The sequence below is a fragment of the Globicephala melas genome, chromosome 21, assembly GCF_963455315.2.
Source record: "Globicephala melas chromosome 21, mGloMel1.2, whole genome shotgun sequence".
Lineage (NCBI taxonomy): Eukaryota > Metazoa > Chordata > Mammalia > Artiodactyla > Delphinidae > Globicephala > Globicephala melas.
Genome location: NC_083334.1, coordinates 29,530,579 through 29,552,849, shown reverse-complemented (window position 1 = coordinate 29,552,849; position 22,271 = coordinate 29,530,579). Strand labels below are relative to the sequence as shown.

At 39.5% G+C, this 22,271-nt stretch overlaps 1 protein-coding gene across 4 annotated transcripts in view; it reads left to right on the top strand.

Annotated features, from left to right (window-relative positions):
• The window catches only part of NSD3 (nuclear receptor binding SET domain protein 3), a 108,435-nt gene that overhangs the window by 14,781 nt on the left and 71,383 nt on the right, over window positions 1–22,271 (top strand). For all 4 annotated transcript variants that reach the window (XM_030833398.3, XM_030833380.3, XM_030833371.3 and 1 more), the window contains exon 2: window positions 20,324–21,042. In XM_030833398.3, coding sequence (XP_030689258.1) covers window positions 20,368–21,042 — 675 coding nt within the window. In that variant the 5' untranslated portion in view covers window positions 20,324–20,367. The remainder of the gene's footprint in view (window positions 1–20,323; window positions 21,043–22,271) is intronic.

Below are 22,271 nucleotides of genomic sequence, written 5' to 3'. Positions count from 1 at the left end.
GCAAAATTTTAAACAATACAAATTTATTATCTTATAGTTCTGGATGTTATAAGGCCAACATGGGTCTCTCTGGGCTAAGATCTAGGTATGAGCAGGGCTGCATTCCTTCTGGAGGTTCTTGAGGAGAATCTGTTCCCTGCCTTTTCCACCTTCTGTAGGTGCCTGCGTTCCCTGGCTTACGGTCCCCTTCCTCTTATATTCAAAGCCAGCGCAGAGCATCTTCAGATCTCTCTCTGACTCTTCTCCATCCCTTTTTCTCTTGTAAGTATCCTAGTGATTATACTGGGCCCACCTGGATAATCCAGAATAATCTCTCCATTGTAAGATCCTTGACTTAATCAGATCTGCAAAGTCCCTTTTGCCACATCAGGTAACATGTTCACGGGTTCTAGGGATTAGGATGTGGGTATTTGGTGGGGGGTCATTATTCTGTCCATCACAGCCTCTTTACAAGTTGAAGATGCTGGCTTTGTTAATTGTAGGGATGTTTTCTGAAGCAGTAATGGTTGCCTTTCTGAATTAATACAGACATGACAGAAAAGTGGTTCAGTGGTCAGTGACAGTGTAGCATGTGGTAAAGGGTGCAAGTCATGAAGCAAGACTGCCTGGATTTGACTCCTGGCTCTACCCCTTACTTTATGTGTGACCTTGGACAGGCCACCTAACCTGTCTGTCTTTCAGTTTCCCCATCTGTAAAATGGAGATACTAGTATCCATTTTGCAGGAGTTTTCTGACGATTAAATGAGATAATACTTGTAAAGCACTTGGAACATCACATTGTAAGTCCTCAGTAAATTATATTATTTTACTTGAAACATGTTTAAAGTATTTTTTGTTTGAAATTTTAGAGAGATTCTTATACAGATTAAAATCTGGATCTATTCTGAGTTGTTGCAGGTTCTTTTGTTTAACCTTTTGAATACTCAGAAATATGGCATATTCAGGAAAACATCTGTGTGTATTAGTCATTGAAAAATAGGATAGAAGCCGAATAAATATGAGCATTTTCTTGATTTGTAATTAATGAATTGTATTTTTTCTTTTGAAGAGACATATTAACATTTTTATATGTTCATTATAGAATCTACAGAGAAGTAAAAGGCAAAGCAAGAGAGAACAGACTATAGTAAGCATTTCCATTTTGGTGAACATCCTTTTAGGGCAGTAGTTCTCAACCCTAGGGCGATTTTGCCCTCCAGGGAACATTTGGCAATGTCTAGAGACATCCTTTATTATTACTGGCAGGTGGTACTACTGGCATCTAGTGCGTAGAGGCCAGGATGCTGCTAAATATCTTTTTTTTTTTTTTTTTTTTTGCGGTACGCGGGCCTCTCACTGTTGTGGCCTCTCCCGTAGCGGAGCACAGGCTCCGGACGCGCAGGCTCAGCAGCCATGGCTCACGGGCCCAGCCGCTCCGCGGCATGTGGGATCCTCCCGGACCGGGGCACGAACCCGTGTCCCCTGCATCGGCAGGCGGACTCCCAACCACTGCGCCACCAGGGAAGCCCGCTGCTAAACATCTTGAATGCTCATGACAGCCTTCCTCAACAAGTGTTAGTAGTGCCAGGGTTCAAAAACGTTGTTTAAGAGTGCGAACTCATTGGTAAGTGTGTTGCCTTCCTAGTCTGATTCTCAGTCATATATTTGAGTTTTGGATCACTTCTTGATCAGTGGGTTATGTAAAGTCCAGATACTAAAAACCAAATTTGATTTGGTAACTCATATCTGGCTCTTGGGAAATGTTAGTAATTTTAGAGATTAGTATAACAACACAGAGATTTGATGAGGTCCACACTGAAATTATCTGCATAATTTTAGATTATGGAGTTGAAGTCCTGTTACAGCATATACTAATGCTGTGATTTGGGGCTGTACTTTTGACTGTAGTTTGAGAGCCAAAACACATTTTCTTCTGTCTTCATTACTTGGATGGAAATGAGCATTCAGTAAAATAGTGGTTCTAATTTCCGCTTGTCTTTTCTGCCATTCCTGTATTCATTTAACAGCCTTTTTCATTCCCTTACAGTACTGGGGGATTAGGGTTACAGCAGTGAGCAAAACATAAAAGTACCCAGTACCTTTGCTAGAAGTGAAATAGTTTTGTTTTGTTGGCTGGTTGGTTTTTCCATGACCAAAGAGGCACTGCTACCCTTTGCTTTGGAAATTAAAGATAAATATGAACTTCAGAAATCTGAACACATTTGGCAATTCTCTGAATGCTGAAGTTACTCAAAGTTGCCTCAAATACAGGTTGGCATTCTAATATAAACTGATTTTGTGTTTAGTACAGGTTTTGTATTAGGCTATAAATGATTCAAAAAAGGGAAGTCATTTTATTAGAAACTCATTAGAGTTTTATATTCTTCTTATCATGTGTTATGCTCAACAGTGATAATGTTGTGACAGTTTCTCTTAATCCCATTAGTAATGATTGCATTTTTATACACTGAACGAAAGAGCTTCATTTCATAATATAACTACTGTTTTGGAAAATATGAACCCTAATATGTTAATAGTTTAAATGTGTTTTTTTTTTTTTTTTGACCACACCTTGCAGCATGTGGGACCTTAATTCTCTAACCAGGGATCGAACCCATGCCCCCTGCATTGGAAGGCGGAGTCTTAACCACTGAACCACTAGGGAAGTCCCTGTTAATAGTTTATGTATGCCTGTAGAATTATTAGATTCATGGTAGTGAGCTTCGAATTAAATATGGTTAGGTAAATACATTTCTTGTCAGCCAGTGACTCTTTTTTTGTGATGTGTTTATACTCTGAATTTCCAGCACTTAATAAAATATCTTCTACTCTAATTCTGATGAAAAGGTTACTTGATAAAATATATAGTAAGATTACATACTAAACTTTTGAAAAAGGTTAAAAATAATAGGGGGAAATTTCATTTTGTTCTGTTTCCTCTTAGTGACCTGATTACCTGCTGCTTGTTTGGTTTTGTGCAGCTACTTCCCAGCTTTATTCATGATCTTTTTAGGAGGGAAAAAGTAAATCTGTACAGTCAGTTCTAAATGCATGCTGCTAACAAACACCTGTGGTATTTCAGTAACACTAGTTACTTAACAATTATGAGCTCATGTTAAAATACTCACATTGTTAATCTAATCCTGTGGCTCCTTACTGCAATACTCCTTTCTGTTTGTGATCAATCTGTTTATTGATAATGTGCTAGCCACTGTAGTTGGCTGGGTTTCAGAGATGAAGCAGTCCCATGTCCTCATCATAAACTTCCAGTCTTGCCATATTCTCTGGCATGTAAGTTGTTTTTATACCCCTGAATTATGTCGTGTGCTTTCATCAAATTCTTGTAATTTGGTTTTGCAACATATCAAGAAATATATAATCTAGATCATTTAGAAGATGCGAAACTAAGAAGCCAAGGAAGTTCTTAACCATTTTAGGTGATGGTTAATATAGGTCTTTGTAAAGGAGTTCCCCTCCCTTCCACAGGTTAGGACCTTTTGTTTCCTATACTTGGAAATGTCTCAGGTCCCCTGCATCCTCTCTCTGTCCCACATCCCCCAGCTCCTCAACCTTGGATGTTTTCCTTTGTCATCCAGGGCACTTGTCCCTTCTGTCCACAGGGACTCTGTCTTGCTCATCTTTTATCTCTAGTACTTAGGACTAAACATAATACAGGCACTCGATATGAAATGAATAAATGCGTATTACTGAGCCTCATCTCCAGCACGTTCCCTTTATTGCTTTTCTCTCTCCGGTAATAATGCAACTGTATAATTCCAGGAACCACGTCTGAATTTTCATCTCTACGACTTTAGTGCTTAGTGCGATGTCTGGCATGTAGTAGGTGCTCAATAAATATGTGCTTTATTAGAGGAGCCTGTATAGGTTGGGGTGGGGACAACCTGGCTGTAACTTTTGGTCTCCTTCCCATTGTAGTAGCAGCAGAATGGGAAGGAAGGAGGAGCTGGCATGAACTTCCGCCCAACATTGTCTCAGCCTACAGAGGGCAATTAACAGACAGCAGCTGGTATCCAGAATGGATGTAATCAAGTATTTTATTCTTATTTCTTACACAGATGTTTTGAGATCATGTTCGCTTACACGCACACACACACACCTGTCATTTAGGTCAAGATGGTCCTCTGTGATATATTAGTGCTGTGGTAGAGTATAGGTAGGATGCTATCAGGGACTTCAGAGGGTGGGTGAGGGGTGGTCTGGGAAAGCTTCTTGGAGTATTTTAACACATCTGTACAAAAGCTAAGTGGTTGATGAGAGAGGAAATGATAGAATGGTGGAAGGCAAAGTGGGAAAGCAGAAACAGGAGGAGGGGAGGCTGGACGGGTAGGCAGGGGCCAAATCAAGAGAGACCTTTTGCTTTGAGGAGTTTATCCTAAGGCATGGAGAGCCATGGGAGGTTATTAAATTTGGGGGTGGGGGGAAACGGTTGTTTTCTTTTTAAGAACTGTCAGTGGTAGAGAGGGTAGATTGGAGGTGGACAACTCTGAAAGCAGGAAGAGCAGTTTGAAGTTGTTACTCTAATTCAGATGAGATGATAAGGCACAGCCAGTGAACATAGCAAGAACTGAGGAAAGTTGGCAGAAGGTTGGAGGGTAGAACCCAGCTTTGTTTTAATGCATTGCAGTCTGGAGAATTGCCCTCTCACTTGTTTGTGTGATCTTGTGGTATACAGTTTTTAAAAAAAATATTGTTGCTTTTATTCATCAATGTGTTTTTTACTGTTTATATATTGTTTAAGAAATCCTTCCCCACCTTGAGTTCATAATGATCTACTTCCGTTTTATGTTTTTGTTTTTCCTTAAAAATTTTTTAAGTTTTACTTTTTATATCTGGTCTTTAATCCACCTGGAGCTGCTATATTACATGGTGAGGATCTAATTTTTTTTCTATATGGATAAACGGTTGTCCCAGTACCATTCTTTAAATATTCTATCCTTTCTTCACTCATCTGCAGTGATTCTTCTGTGACATGCCAAATTCCCGTATCGACTTGGGTCTGTGTCTCGGATCTTAGTCTGTTTCATTGTCTCTTTGCCAGTACCTCACCTTTTAATTGCTGTAGCTTACTTAATAAGTGTAGAGCTTTTTGTTTTTTAAAATTTTATTTATTTATTTATTTATTTATTTTTGCGGTATGTGGGCCTCTCACTGTTGTGGCCTCTCCCGTTGCGGAGCACAGGCTCCGGACGCGCAGGCTCAACGGCCATGGCACATGGGCCCAGCCGCTCCGCGGCATGTGGGATCTTCCCAGACCGGGGCACGAACCCGTGTCCCCTGCATCGGCAGGCAGACTCTCAACCACTGCGCCACCAGGGAAGCCCATATTTTAAGTACAGTGTACATGTGTGTTGAAACCAGTAAATCTTTGTATAGGTATTGTAGACTTCATTGTTGAGAAACATACGCAAATACTTTCTTGATTTCTTCTAGACATTCCTTTTTTTTTTTTTTTGAGATACAGTTCACCTTTTTAAACGGTACAGTTCTGCGGTTTTTATTATATTCACAAGGTTGTGCAACCAGCCACTAATTCCAGAACATTTTCATCACCCAAAAAGAGATCCCATACCCACTAGCAGTTAGCTTCCATTCCTTCCTCCTCGCAGCCCCTGGCAGCCACTGCTCTGCTTTCTGTGTCTATGGATTTGCCTGTTCTGGACATTTCATATAAATGGAATAATACAATATGTAGCTTTTTGTGACAGCATTCTTATTTAAATTGAGTAAAATTAATAGATTACAGGGCATTCTGTAGGAATACTACTGTGTCTTTGAGAAAGTAGGACAACAGCCACTATGGAGAACAGTATGTACGTTCCTCAAAAAACTAAAAATAGAACTACCATATGACCCAGCAATCCCACTACTGGGCATATACCCTGAGAAAACCATAATTCAAAAAGAGTCATGTACCAAAATGTTCATTGCAGCTCTATTTACAATAGCCAGGACATGGAAGCAACCAAAGTGTCTATCGACAGATGAATGGATAAAGAAGATGTGGCACATATATACAATGGAATATTACTCAGCCATAAAAAGGAATGAAACTGAGTTATTTGTAGTGAGGTGGATGGACCTAGAGTCTGTCATACAGAGTGAAGTAAGTCAGAAAGAGAAAAACAAATACTGTATGCTAACACATATATATGGAATCTTAAAAAAAAAAAAAGGTCATGAAGAACCTAGGGGCAAGACAGGAATAAAGACACAGACCTACTAGAGAATGGACTTGAGTACATGGGGAGGGGGAAGGGTAAGCTGGGACAAAGTGAGAGAGTGGCATGGACATATATACACTACCAAATGTAAAACTGATAGCTAGTGGGAAGCAGCCGCATAGCACAGGGAGATCAGCTCGGTGCTTTGTGACCACCTAGAGGGGTGGGATGGGGAGGGTGGGAGGGAGGGAGATGCAAGAGGGAGGAGATATGGGAACATATGTATATGTATAACTGATTCACTTTATTATAAAGCAGAAACTAACATACCATTGTAAAGCAATTATACTCCAATAAAGATGTTAAAAAAAAAAAAAGTAGGACAAAAATACTGTACCTGAGTAGGGAGCAAGAAGAGAAAACCTCACCAGTATTTATTTCTGTTTTGTTTTTATTTAAGCATCGTACTCATATTTTATTTCTTCATTTATTGAAGAGAGTGGCCAATCTTATGCCTTTGCTTAGTTGTTTAATGAATAAATGTCATGTAACAAATCCTGTTCTAGAAAGGTATCTTCTATTGATACATCTTGAGTTTATTAGATATAGATGGAGTAAAACTACTTTGATTTGGGTGCATGTTGTCAGTAATTGTATAAAAATGACATGATTCCCTTTGTATCTTGGTGGATAAATGAGTAAAATCACATGACGATATAAAGGGAATATATTCTCTCTCGAATTGTTTATTTTTTAAAGCAAGCATATTTTCCACTTTAACCCAGAAATTAGCAGCTTAGAGTTCTTTTTAAAAGGCTACCTCGGGGGCTTCCCTGGTGGCGCAGTGGTTGAGAGTCCGCCTGCCGATGCAGGGGACACGGCTTCGTGCCCCGGTCCAGGAGGATCCCACATGCCACGGAGCTGCTGGGCCTGTGAGCCATGGCCGCTGAGCCTGCACACATCCGGAGCCTGTGCTCCGCAACGGGAGAGGTCACAACAGTGAGAGGCCCGCGTACCGCAAAAAAAAAAAAAGGCTACCTCGGAAAGTACCTTTAAGTCAAGATATCCATATAAGGTTTACTAATATAGAACATTTATTTAACATACTACAATACTGCAAGCCTTTTGTATCATTTGGAGAATTGATGTTTTATTAGTGTAATTGCTGAAATATAGTTCAGAAAATAAAATGTTTTTCCCTAAATCATAGCATTAAACTTTTTTTGGCGGGGGGCCGGGGTGGGGGGCCCACCTTGCGGATTGCGGGATCTTAGTTCCTGACCAGGGATCAAACCCAGACCCCTGGCAGTGGAAGCGAGGAGTCCTAACCACTGGATGGCCAGGGAATTCCCTGCACTTTTTTTTTTTTTTGCATTAAACTTTCAAAGAGTTAGCCTCAACCAGAGTGGCAGTAAACCTCTTTAAATGATTCAAAAGGGCTTCCCTGGTGGCGCAGTGGTTAAGAATCCGCCTGCCAATGCAGGGGACACGGGTTTGAGCCCTGGTCTGGGAAGATCTCACATGCCGCGAAGCAACTAAGCCCGTGAGCCACAACTACTGAGCCTGCGCTCTAGAGCCCACGAGCCACAACTACTGAAGCCCGAGTGCCAAGAACCCGTGCTACGCAACAAGAAAAGCCACTGCAGTGAGAAGCCCGCGCACCGCAACAAAGAGTACTCCCCACCGCCCCCCCACCCCGCTCGCCACAACTAGAGAAAGCCCGCACACAGCAATGAGGACCCATCACAGCCAAAAATAAATAAATACATTTATTTAAAAAAAAGAATTTTCAAGCAGGATATGTTTTGTTTGAAAGATTGATGTTGAGTTGTGTAGTCATTGTACCAAATTCAGTTATCGCTTTTTGTCTATAACAGAGCCAGATTAGATGCTATCAATTCTAGCTACTTTTAGTAAACAAAAGGTGAATATTGTTGTTCATTTCCTTTTTGATGTTGTAGAGGCATGGTCAAGTTCTTAGAACCAAGTGGTTGATTTTCTTTTTCCCATAACACTACCCCCTTTTTTGTGTGTGTGTGGTGAAGTTAAAATGTAGAAAGGCTTCTGAAAGAAGAATATTAATTTTTAGAGTAATATGCATCTTGTTGATACTTAGTAGCAGTTTGTGTTTGCTGATTTTTAAAGGTGTGTGTTTGGGCTCTTGAAAAATATTTATCTCTTATTTCCAAAAAGGGTGAATGATTTACCGATTTAAAATAGATAATTATAACAAAATAATATACCTGTTTTTTAACAATACACCTTTGTTATTACATTACTAGCAATTAAACAATTTTTAAATTATGAAAGACAAAACGGGTAATACAGAATTTATGACTTATAGTCAAAGGATCACTCTGATCATATAATTAGATTTTAAAATATGAATAGAACACACAACCAAGAAGAATGGAGTCTCTTTTAAAACCCTGGCATTAGGGGATTTTAGCATTCTTCCTATATAGATTATGCATGTTTTTTCAAGTTTTTACTTTATAGAGGCTCTGGTTTCACCCTTGCAAACCTAAGTACTGAAAATAATGGACCATATTTTAAAAAAAAGATTAACTCTCCTTACCATTTTCTTCTTGGTGTAGATTTGGGGAAAAAATAGTAAAATGAAAATCTCCCTTGATGCAGTCATCCAAAAATCCTCATATTGTGTCATTAAGTGCGAGTTGTAGTTGAAATTTTCTGGAGGGATATGTGTGTATGTATTGAATTGATTTCAAATGCAGGATCTTCTTTTCAAACATTAGTGATCATTCAGTTATAAATCAGTATATGACTATATTTGATAGCTTTCTCTTGTTACACCTCAAAGAGTATATACTTAAACTTAATTTCAATTCTTTGCTTTAAAACAAAATGACTCTAATTTTTGAACATCATGTATCATTTTTATAGTGTTTTGCCGCAGAAATTGCCAAACAGTAAAAATGCCAGGTTTTCAAGAACCAGCATAGCTGGTTCACTACTGTAGACTGTCTGCGTGCACTCCATTCCTGTTACTATAGAAACACACACAGACTGTGGATTTATCATAAACCTTGAGAAATATTTCTTGCACAGTTCACATAAAGAAACATCTGGATCCCTTGTTTATCCTGGGGTAAAGGAAGACCACCCTCTTCCTCTGTGCTGTGGGAATCACGTTATATTCCACTATATTTCTTTAGCTGTAAAACTTCTAATGTTGATATATCAAATTCGCTTTGTATTTTAGTAGGATTGATTATAATTACTGGAATACATTTGGAAAATGAGGATTCATGTTCATGCCAGTTCAATTAACTATGACTGTGAAAATTGTATTTTGAGAGCTTCCACATTCTGAATTTCAGATCTACAGTATTAATAACACTAGGGTTTTAAATAGATATGCTTATAAAGGAGTTTTTGATATCTTTTGGTCTTTTGTTGGGTTAATAGACTCTCCCTGGAAATTCATTTGACTTCATGCCAGTCTCTTGGGGCTTTAAGCCTTGCAGGGAAGTGTAGCCCAGGACTAAGGAGAATCTCAGTAGTGGCTAGGTAGCTGGTTATCAGTCAAATTTTGCCAAGGATATTCCTGAGGAGACCATAGTTGCGTTTATATTATCTTGTATTCTTCACAGCAAGATCCTCAACAAGTCTTTAAAGCATTTCATTTATATGTAATAACTCCCATAAGTTTAAACAGTTCAGTTTAAAAGGTTCATTAAGCCCCTCCTCTGAGCCTTTGCTTTGGGTTCTAGGAGCAGATGGATGAATAAAATTACTCCTGCTCTTAAGAAAATCACATAAACAGATTGTTTCATGATTAATTCTAAGAGGTTTTATCTTAGGAACACAGAGGAAAGTTACTCAGACTAGCCTAGAACTTAAGTGACTACTCCTTGGAAATGACTTTCTGAGCTCAAAAGATGACTAAAAGTCAAGCCAAAAAAAAAAAGTAAAGGGGCGTATTAGGCATAGGAGATAACATTAGTAAAGGCACAGTGGTACGAAATCATGTGTGTACGGTAGTTCTCAGTAACCTGACATTACTAGTGTACAAAAGTGACTTAAGGTTGGAGATATGGATAGAAACCTTGCTTAGAGGGCCTGCGTGCTCTGTTGGCTGAAGTGCTTTGACTTTTTCTAGGAATCATTGAAGGGTTTTAATCAGGAAAGTGATGCGGTTAGATTTACAAATTAAGTAACCTAGGAATGTATTGAAGGGGCAGTTGGGTCTGAAGACAGAAATAGGTAATTTATATGACACCTTTAGAACTACTTCTGATTCCAAAAACCCTGAATAATGATGTCAATATGAGGGATTTTGATCCATAATAAAATATAAAGTTTTTTTCTTATTGAGAAGAAACTGGTGTTAAACATAGGAAAATAAGTACATACAGCACAGCATGTAATTCTATAAAGTGGAATCTAGCAATATGTACAGTCTACCAAAGGGCATTGTTCATTTTAAGAATTTGTGATAGTGACTTAGACTAAACATTTAACACATCGTGAATACTTAATTGATGTTTATAGCTTCAAGCTGTTCATCTGAAACATAACATGCTTCCTTTTTCTTTTAACTCTGTATCTTAAGATTGACTTCAGTAAACTTTTCTGTTATCACTCCTCTCATGAATAAGTTGGTGTATGAATGAATGAATGACCTAAAGCTTTAGTTGATAACTTTCAACTTTTTTCCTTTAAAAACGTCTGTGGGGGCTTCCCTGGTGGCACAGTGGTTGAGAGTCCACCTGCCGATGCAGGGGACATGGGTTCGTGCCCCGGTTCGGGAAGATCCCACATGCCACGGAGTGGCTGGGCCCGTGAGCCATGGCCGCTGAGCCTGCGCGTCCGGAGCCTGTGCTCCGCAACGGGAGGGGCCACGACGGTGAGAGGCCTGCGTACCGCAAAAAAAAAAAAAAAAAAAAAAAAAAGTCTGTGAACGGCCTCAACAAAATTAAGAAAAAAGTATTCATTTATTGATTTCTTTCATCTCTTTTTTTTCATTCACTGATTTCTTTCATCTCAAAACAGAACAAAAACCAACGTGGAAACATTGTTCAGAGGAAGAATTTGTCCTAAATTGTTTGCCTGTGATGGTTTCATTTACTTGGCAGTACATATTAGAATGGGCGGAACACTAGTTCGCTAAGTCTCCCACCAAATTGTTAGCTCTGGGCAGCGGGATCGGGAAGTGTGTGATGTAAAGTGAATGTTTGGGTTGCTGTTTTCTCAGCATACTTAGGGATGGTGAGAAATGAGTTTACTGGCCAAGAGCCAGTGCTGTGAGACAGAGGGCCTGTGTGTGAATCCTCCATTTACAGGATGTCTGACGGTGGGCAAGTCACTTAATCATGCTGGCCTTCATTTTTCACTTGTGAAATGGGGGAAGCAATAGTATTTCCTCGAAGAGGTGTTACAAGGAGTGAAATAATATAACAAATGTGAAGCATTTAGAGTAGCATTGACACAGAGTAAGTCCTCAAATGTTAGTCATTATTATTATTACTTTAGTAATACAGAAAATTTAAAACATACATCTTTATCAGGGATTTATTAATGACAAAGGTATGAGAGTTTTTGGTGGCCTCTGTGGAGGAGTTTTAAAATGTGTGGTTGAGGGACTTCCCTGGATGTCCAGTGGTTAGGACTCCGAGCTTCCACTGTAGGGGGGCCCGGGTTCGATCCCTAGTCAGAGAACTAAGATCCTGCAAGCCATGTGTCACGGCCAAAAAAAAAAAAAAAGTGTGGGTGAAAAACACCTAACTTCCTATCCTGCCTGTCTTTTGTGGCCTAAATGCCTCCTTCCCCAGTGAGCACTGTCCTCAAATGTCTTCTAATTCTGATGGCACACAATGTAATTCTTAGTCACCTTCTGTTTAATGTGTTTACATATGAGTCTTGCTCATAGAATCCTATATTGTCTAATATACTAAAGAGATTGTGAATGCCTTCAGGTCAGAGATCAGGTTTTTCACAAGTTCTGTGTGCCCAGCATTGTACTGAATGATAACAGTAATAATAGCCAATAGATACTGGGCTCTAACTATACTCGGGGCACTGTCCGAAGTACTGCTCATGGATTAACTCTTATTTCTTACAGAAACACTGTAGACAGTTAAAGTATCCACAGTTTCTGGGTAAGAAAACTGAGATTTAGGGAGATTAAGTTGCCGAAAGTCACATAGCTAATGAGCCTTGGCTCTGGGTTTTGAACCTAGCAGTTTGATTCTGTCAACCATAGTACTCATTAGAGCGCCTCCTAATTCTGTAATGTCAGTTGGTTGTCTGCTGTTTGAAAGCTGACCGCCAGACTGCAGTATGTATAAAAATCACTATGTGGGCTTCCCTGGTGGCGCAGTGGTTGAGAGTCCGCCTGCCGATGCAGGGGACACGGGTTCGTGCCTGGTCCGGGAAGATCCCACATGCCGCGGAGCGGCTGGGCCCGTGAGCCATGGCCGCTGAGCCTGCACGTCCGGGGCCTGTGCTCCGCAACAGGAGAGGCCACAACAGTGTACCCACGTACCGCAAAAAAAAAAAAAAAAAATCACTATGTAAAGGAATTTAGTTATAGTCCTAAAATATCTTCTTTTTTCATTATCAAAACTACTTTCTTGATTGCATTATTGTACTCTTTGGAGGTATAATATGAAAAAGTGTGTCTCTGTTCATGCTTAGACTTTCTAGAAAATATGATACAGTGGACCATTTAGCTGAGCTGGTCAGAATATGGTATCAGGATTTAATGCATGCTTTTCCACCTTAAGAAGCAGTTGCTTTTTCTTTTCAATACTTCTTCTAACCCTTTAGCTAAATTATTTTTATCTTACCCCGACATTTTACTTTAAAAAATTTCAAGCCTTTAGGAAAGTTAAAAGAATATTATAGTCAACACCTGGATTAGTGAATTGTTCACATTTTGCCTCCTTTGTTTTACTCTAGGTATATGTACTTTTAAAATCTTAAACCATTTGTAAGTTGTGGATCACATGACACTTTAAATGTTTCAGCATAGCTCACCTAAGAATAAGGACATTTTCTTACATAAACAGAACACTGTTATACCTTTGAAAATTAGTAGCTCCATTGTTTAGTAGCTAGTTCACATTTAAAATTCTCATTTTCTCCAAAACATTATTTTTATGTTCGTGTGTATGTTTAAATCCAGGATTTCATCAAAGTTCACCCATTATTGCATTGGTTGTTAAATCTTGTCTTTTAAAATATAGCATAGTCTTTCCACCTTTTGTTTGTAACATTAACTTTTGAAGAGCTGAGGCCAGTTTTCTGAGAGAAGGTCCCACGTTTTGGATTTGTCTGATTGTTTCCTCATTTTGAGATTCAGTGTAAGTGCTGGGAAGAGAACTTCGGAGATGATGATGTGTTCATGAATCACACCACAAGGCACAGGAGGCCTGTCCGCTTGGCTTCTGGTAACGCCATATCTCCTCACTTGTCTGAAATGCTGCCCGCCACAGCTCTCTCCTGTACATATTTCTGTTTGCAATTAGTAAGTAACCTGTGGAGTGATGAATATTTAAACTGTCGTTTCACTTGTCTTATTTTTACGCAAAAACCCTTAGTGGATCTCTCCCCATTTCCTAGAATGTAAGAGTATAAGGGTATTCTTTGTTAAATATGTATTTTGCAAATATTTTCTCTCTGCCTATCATTCACCTTTTTTTTTTGGCATTTAAAATTTTTTATTTGTAAATTTTCTATTGAGGTATACTTGATTGACAATGTTGTGTTAGTTTCACACCTTTTTGTTTTCTTAACTGTGACTTTTGAAGAGCAGGAGTTTTTAATTTTGAAGTCCATTTTATCAGTCTTTTTCTTTCATAGTTCATGGTATTTGTGTCCTGTTTAAGAACTCTTCTGCCCAACACAGTGGTATATTTTCTCCCACGTTTTATTCTGGAAGTTTTATGGTTTGACTTTAGTACCAGGTTTATGAACTAATTTTAGTTATTTTTTGTGTATAATGTAAAGAAACGGTGAGGTTCGCTTTTTCCATACAGATATCCAGTCATTTTTTCCCGGCTCTGTTGAAAATACCATCGTTTCCCCTTGAATTACCTTGGCACCTTTGCGGAAGATCAGTTGACAACGTAACTATGGGTGTCAATGTTTTATTTGTTTGCTTGTTTGTTTTTTACAATGAGCATAATACATTTTTACCAAACAAGGGATTAGTGGGTGAGTAAAGTTACGTTATAGGCTAATATCCCCAGAAATCCTGCAGGTCAGTGGAGGTGTACTAGTTTTAAGCCCTTTGAGGTCAGGGACTCTCATTCATCTGTTAATTGAACAGTACTGAGTGTCCAGCATTGAATAAGACATCCATGGTCCCTGCACTTACAGAGCATGCAGTGGAATGAGGGAGACAGACCATAAGAAGGCGAATGCATACCTGAATAATAACATATTGTGGTGAGTCCTATAAAGGACGAAAAATAAGCTTACAGAGGAAAATGAGCAGAGGACCTCGGAAGTCCTATCTGAGAGGTTTTTAAGCTGGAGTAGCACATATGAGAATCCCGATTGCAGAAATGAAGTTGGCACATTTGAGAAATTGAAAAGAAGCCCCTGGAGTGTAATGCTTCCAGTGGAGAGTGTTCGTAGATAACTTTGGAAATGTAAACTGAGGCCTGACCATGCAGGGGCTTGCTGGGATGATATGTAGTCTGGATTTTATTTGAGTGCACTGGGAAGGCATTGAAGGTTTTGTTGCTTGTTTTTGCTTATTTTAGCAAATCATGTAATTACTGTCTAGATCAATAAATTAAACATAACTAGCAGCTTAAAAACCTCCCTTATGGCCCCCCTCCAGTGTTTACAGCATGCCGTCCAAAAAAAGCAACTACTGTTCTGACAGCTATCTCCATGGATTTAGTTTTAACTTCATCCTGTTTTTGAACCTTGTGTAAATGAAATCACACTGTGTACTGTATAAGTGGAATCGTGATGTCTGGGTTCTTTCATTCAAAATGACTTTTGTGAGAGTCATCCATGTTGTCGCTCATTTTCCCTGCTGTAATCTGAGGAGTCATCACGTGATCGGGTTAGCGGGTTAGCTTTTAAAAGGCGGCGGGCTGTCCTCTGGGGAAGTAGGCTCTGAGAGGCAGGAGAAGCAGCCTGGAGACTGCGGAGGCAGCTGTGCAGGAGCCAAGGGGAGGTGCAGGGGCCAGCGTGAGGGGCTGGAGACGTGGCATGAGGCAGACAAGTGTGACACGTGCACTTGGGAGGTAAGACTCCGGGAGTTCACTGACAGATTGGGCAACAGTAGGAGTGAGGGGAAGGGGTGTGTCATGATCCCCAGGTTTCTGGCTTTGACAACTGATAGATGGAAGTTTCATCTCCTTCTCATAGGAGGGACTGGGGGAAGGACACACTTAAGTAAAATAAAAACTAAGAGTTCATTATTAGGTATTTTAAGATGCTTGTGAGGTATGAGAGCTGTCAAACAGGCATTTGTATTATGGGTAAGGAGCATATTGGATTAAAATGGGAAGTTTGGATAGTTTGCATATTATGAGGCAGCTGCCATGTAAAGAGTTCTGTATTGGAGTTAGAAGATCGGAGTTTCACCATTTTACTCAACTTCTGTTGGCTGCGTGACTAAGGGCAAATCACTTGATCTTTTTGAGCTCCATTCCTTCTCATCTGTAAAATGGGAATGCTACTTTGCTTCATAGGATTAAACAATGTGTAATATATATTAGGCCTCAGTTTATAGATTTTTGGCCCAGTGGATGCTCAGAAAAGTTCATTCATGCACGTGCAATTTGGATTGGTAGGAGAAAGTGGGATTATGGAAAATTTTGAAAGGCATGGAAGGGACTTGGTGTGGTGTGGAGTTCAGAGTGTCTTAATATGGGAGTAGACCCAGTGCAGTTTGGTTTAGATGAAACTAAAGAAGAAGTAGTTAGAGGTGAGAAATATCTAGAAAATCAGTCGTTGTAGGTCCAGGATAAGGTGCTGACAAGGGCCTGGCCTGACATGGATGTAGAGATCAAAGAACAAATCAGAGTTCAAAGGAAGAGACTAGACTTGTCCAATGATTAGTTTTACGGCCTCACAGAGAGGGAAGAATCAGTCACCTGTGAACCTGAGGCTGCTAGCCTGGGAAGCTAGAAAAATAGTGGAAGCAACGGCCGATCTGGGGTAGTCTGAAAGGAAAGCTGAGTTAAGGAAGGACAGTCTCTTCAGCTTTGAACGTATGACTCTTAAGGTTATAGTATGTTGTCTGTGGGTGGTTGGATATTCTCTGGCAGTGAGATCTTGTGGAAGAGAGCACAGGATTAGAAGCTAAGAGGTTGCTTTTTCAGGCTTAATCACTAATTAGCTTTGTAGTCTTGGGAAATTCAGCAAATATTGAATGTAGTTATCTGAAAAATGAAGCTAACACCTCCCCTGTCAGCTTTACAGGCTTGTTTTGTGGCTTAAATAAGAATGTATATGAGGGGACTTCCCTGGTTGTGCAGTGATTAAGACTCGGAGCTCCCAAAGCAGGGGGCCTGGGTTTGATCCCTGGTCAGGGAACTAGATCCCACATGCATGCCGCAACTAACAGTTCACATGCTACAACTAAGGAGCAGGCGAGCCTCAACTAAGACCCGGTACAACCAGATTAATTAATTAATTTTTAAAAATGTATATGAAAACACTGTAATTGTAAACTCTTATACTATAATTGTAATAGGGTAATGTTATTTCTGTTCTTAGTTCAAACTAAAATAAAATATTTGGTTATAGAGCTAGAGAAGAGAAGAGAAGGGGGAAAATACCAAACTTCTTAGAAGTTTGTGTTTGGAACTAAATCGAAAGCATCAGAAATCTTAGTCTCTGAATACATGTGCCTGAAAACCTCTGTGGACTATAATTTGGGGAGACTATCTGGAAGCTGATCTTGTGTACAACAATTATGAGAACCAAAAACACAGGTTGCATCTTGTCAATTGTTGGTATTTAACTTGCCTTCAAGTTGGAAGTTTGGAGAACTTTTGAATTCTACCTGTGTACTTGCCCCATGTGTGTTTACGGAATTTTATTTTATTTTTTTTTCTATTTTTATTTTCTTTTTCACATCTGACTTTTACTACAGGAAAATGATTTAATTAAGTATTCCTTTAGTTTTTAAAATTAATTAATTTATTTACATTTTGGCCGCGTTGGGTCTTTGTTGCTTCACGTGGGCTCTCTCTATTGCGGCAAGCGGGGACTTCTCTTCGTTGCAGTGCACGGGCTTCTCATTGCGGTGGCTTCTTTTGCTGCAGAGCATGGGCTCTAGGTGCATAGGCTTCAGTAGTTGTGGCACACGGGCTTAGTAGTTGTGGCTCGCGGGCTCTAGAGCGCAAGCTCAGTAGTTGTGGCGCATGGGCTTAGTGGCTCTGCGGCATGTGGGATCTTCCCGGACCAGGGCTCGAACCCGTGTCCCTGCATTGGCAGGCGGATTCTTAACCACCGCGCCACCAGGGAAGTCCCTGTTTATGGAATTTTAGAACATACCCTTCTAGTGTCTGTGAGCTATACACATTTTTGCCAAGGGTCAGAGTAGGGTAATGTTTCAACTCTTAAGCTATATATATAAAGAAATGATTTCTAACCTTTGTCAGCATTATCAGTACAGTATGCTGGTTAGGATCACAGACTCTGAAACCAGACTGCCTGGCTCGAATCCCAGCTGTCAGCTAATGACTAGCCTTGTGCATTTGAGCAAGTCATAACCTCTCTTGCCTCTGTTTCCCCATCCATAATGGGAACTGACATTAATGTCTAGCTGAAGGTTGTTGGGAGCATTAAATGTAGTACTGTATTTAGAGCGCTTAACAGCTCCTGCCACACTCGATAAGCGCTCTTTAAGTGTCAACGGTGGTTATTATAGAATAGTTAGTCGTCATTTTGGCAGTGACCAAGGAATAAAAGCACATGAAGGAAAGAAACAAATCCTCTCAGAACCTACAGCTGAAGAAAATGGAAGTGGCATAGTGGCAAAAGTCTTGGGCTTTAGAGTCAGAGATGCTTACATTCAAATCCTAATTCGGCCCCCTGGTTATAGGGGTTTAAGCAAGACACCTAACCCCTCTGAAACACACTTTCTTTACCTAGGAGACAGGAATCAGATACTCACCTTGCAGAGTTGTTTTGAGGATTAAATGAGATACATATAAAGTGCTTGGCCCAGAGTAGATGCTAAAAAAGCGGGAGTGCTCTCTCACACCCCATGCCCCCCATCCCTCACTCCACTATAGAGCAGTAAGGGCAGTTTGATTTCCTATATGCTCACATATTCATTGTTTGCAATTTTAGAACTTTTAAAATTCTTTCCATTTGCTAACAGCAGAATAAACAACAGCTGTTTAATTGGATACACCTTGGAAAGTGTTGTCAGCTTTTGTTTCCTTCTTCCCTTTGCTGTTCTGGGTTACTTGCTTTATCATTATGGTAATTCCTACTAGAACCAAGATGGTGGACATTATTAGTTGGTCATGGAATTGAACTGGACTGTAGCTTCAGAATCCTCTTCCTAGTATTCTGGCAGCTACAGTCAATTCATCAGACTTGATACAGTAGTGAAATCCTCTCAGCCTTAGAGCTTTTTAGAAGAAGTGTTTATAGGATTTTCAAAATAGTATCTGGGCAGTCCATTAATCCTCTGTCTCAAGATGTGAGACTGTCAAACCGTATGACAAAGCAGAGTGGTCTTAGAGCATTTCCTAACAGATGCTTATCCATATTATAACCTTGTTACACAGTGTGGGCATTTTCAGACATCTTCTAGAGAAAGCACAATAATTGTGAGCGTATAATGTGGTGACCCAACCAGGAGTGTGCATCAGTATGAGCTGGAATGTGGCCTTAAAATACTCATGCTCTAGGCCTCACCCCAGATTTCCTGAATCAGAGTCATCAGTATAGAGATCTTGACATGTGCCTTTTGTAAAAGTAAAGATGATTCTGCTATACATACCACTGATTAAAAACAAGTAGATACTGGCAAGAGTATAGGAAATCAGGCATCCCCTCACACTGCTGGTATGAGTATAAATTGATATAGTACAGCCTATAAAACAGTTTTGCAGTATCTATTAAAATTCAGATGTCCTGGAAGAATACATATATGCATAAAGATACAGTTTCAAGAAAGTTTCCTGTAAACCTGTTTATAATACCAAACAGTTGTGAGCAACTCAATGATTGTCAGTACGCAAATGGTTAAACATGTTAGGGTAGATTACACAGTTGTTTACTGTGCAGCCACTGAAAGAGTGGAGTATGTATGAGAGTGATCTGTACATGCTGATGTAGAAAGATATCTAGGACATACTTTAAGTTGAATAAGCAAGTCACAGAATAAACTATTTTAAACATTTTGTGTATAAATATGTAGAGAAATATTTGGAAGAGTACCCACTAAAGTATTTACAGTGGTTATCCATGACTTAGGAGAATGGGAATGGTGGAGTGGGAGAGGATTTGGCCTTTTAATTTTTGTATTTAAAATATTTACAATAAGATTTTATTATTTTTGTAATAACAGAACCACTGGATAAAATATGAATGATTTAAGGAAAGCACACATGGAACCTAATTTGTATGTGTCAGGACACTGCTTATTTTGCAATTTACAGTTTTAACTGAGACTTATAATCTCTAATTTAGGAAACAGAAAGGAATGTCAAAACTGTTTTGCATGATGGCAAAGAGGATAAAATTTTGTTACTCAAGTTATTGTGAAAGTAATTGAGTTTCAAACAGATAAGATTTTTTTTTTTTTTTTTTGCGGTACGCGGGCCTCTCACTGTTGTGGCCTCTCCCGTTGCGGAGCACAGGCTCCGGACACGCAGGCTCAGCGGCCATGGCTCACGGGCCCAGCCGCTCCGCAGCATGTGGGATCTTCCCGGACTGGGGCACAAACCCGTGTCCCCTGCATCGACAGGCGGGCTCTCAACCACTGCGCCACCAGGGAAGCCCACAGATAAGCATTTAAGATAAAAAGTATTTGCTCTGTGTCAGAATTATATTGGCTACCTGTTTTAAAAATTTAGTTTGTGCAAATCTGGATATGAAAATTGGATTCAGAATATTTTACTTTAATCCTTTTGCAGTTGATTAGCCTCTAGTCTTTGAGGATGTTAACTAACACCTTTTAATCTCTCTTTTAAAACTTTAGGCCCGATGAGAGAAAGGGAAAGTTAAGGATGCTGGAGCAGAACAATGGATTTCTCTTTCTCTTTCATGCAAGGGATCATGGGAAACACAATTCAGCAACCACCTCAACTCATTGACTCCGCCAACATCCGTCAGGAGGATGCCTTTGATAACAACAGTGACATTGTTGAAGATGGTGGCCAGACACCATACGAAGCTACCTTGCAGCAAGGCTTTCAGTACCCACCTACAACAGAAGATCTTCCTCCACTCACGAATGGCTACCCATCATCAATCAGCATGTACGAAACTCAAACCAAATACCAGTCCTATAACCAGTATCCCAATGGGTCGGCCAATGGCTTTGGTGCAGTTAGAAACTTTAGCCCCACTGACTATTACCATTCAGAAATTCCAAACACAAGACCACATGAAATTCTGGAAAAACCTTCTCCTCCACAGCCACCACCTCCTCCTTCAGTACCACAGACTGTGATTCCAAAGAAGACTGGCTCACCTGAAATTAAACTAAAAATAACCAAAACTATCCAGAATGGCAGGGAATTGTTTGAGTCTTCCCTTTGTGGAGACCTTTTAAATGAAGTACAGGCAAGTGAGCACACAAAGTCAAAGCATGAAAGCAGAAAAGAAAAGAGGAAAAAAAGCAACAAGCACGATTCATCTAGATCTGAAGAGCGCAAGTCACACAAAATCCCCAGATTAGAACCAGAGGAACAAAATGTAAGTTGAAACATCTTTTTGAAAAAATTTGTAATATTTCACATTTACTGGAAGTCCAAGAGACCTTTTTCAGTTTTTATCTCTCCAAATATAAATATTTCTGATAACTTCTTTCATCTGATCCCTAGCATGCAGCTTGGGATGTTATGATAGGTGGTAAGTAAATATTTGCTGAATAAATGAATGGACATCATCTGAGTAAAGAAATATTTTAGAAACATGTGACACTAAAAATCTTGCCTCCTATGTTTCTTTGTTTAATAGCCTCACTTAATTTTGCTCGTAATAAACTGGTTTCTGCGAAATTGATTTATTTTTAGTGAGGAGTATGGACTTAGAGTGTGTCATACAGAGTGAAGTAAGTCAGAAAGAAAAAAACAAATACCGTATGCTAGCACATATATATGGAATCTTAAAAAAAAGAAAGTTATGAAGAACCTAGGGGCAGGACGGGAATAAAGATGCAGACGTAGAGAATGGACTTCAGGACATGGAGAGGGGTAAGGGTAAGCTGGGACGATGTGAGAGAGTGGCATGGACATATATACACTACCAAATGTAAAATAGATAGCTAGTGGGAAGCAGCCGCATAGCACAGAGAGATCAGCTTGGTTCTTTGTGACCACCTAGAGGGGTGGGATAAGGAGGGTGGGAGGGAGATGCAAGAGGGAAGGGATGTGGGGAAAATATGTATGCATATAGCTGATTCACTTTGTTACACAGCAGAAACTAACACAGCACTGTAAAGCAATTATACTCCAATAAAGATGTTAAAAAAACCCAACCAAACAAACAAAAAAAAACTCCTGGTTTCTGAAGATGAAGAGGAAGGGCAGAGAAAGATGGTTAATGATATTGGTTTTCCATTGTTCCAGACCAACTTTTGCTAGTAGAGCTTAGATTTAACCCTCATTACTAGTGTTTGCCACAAAATAACCTGAAGTAAATAAAGGAACTCTTTTTATAAAATCAGAGTTAGTATTCATACATATTCACTAAATCTTCAGGTAGAGGTTTTATAAAAGTCATTCTTTAATGGTAACTTAAGATGCATGCTGCTAATTTCTTTTTAACATCTCTGAGGTTTCAGTATTAATTTTCTTAATAAGAAAGGTATGTAACAAATCAATGCTAGCTTGAATGAAGAGTTTTTAGTTAGTATTCTAATACATGGTATTACTTGAAGATGTCCCCAGACATTGATTTGGGAAGAAATGAATATCTATGAA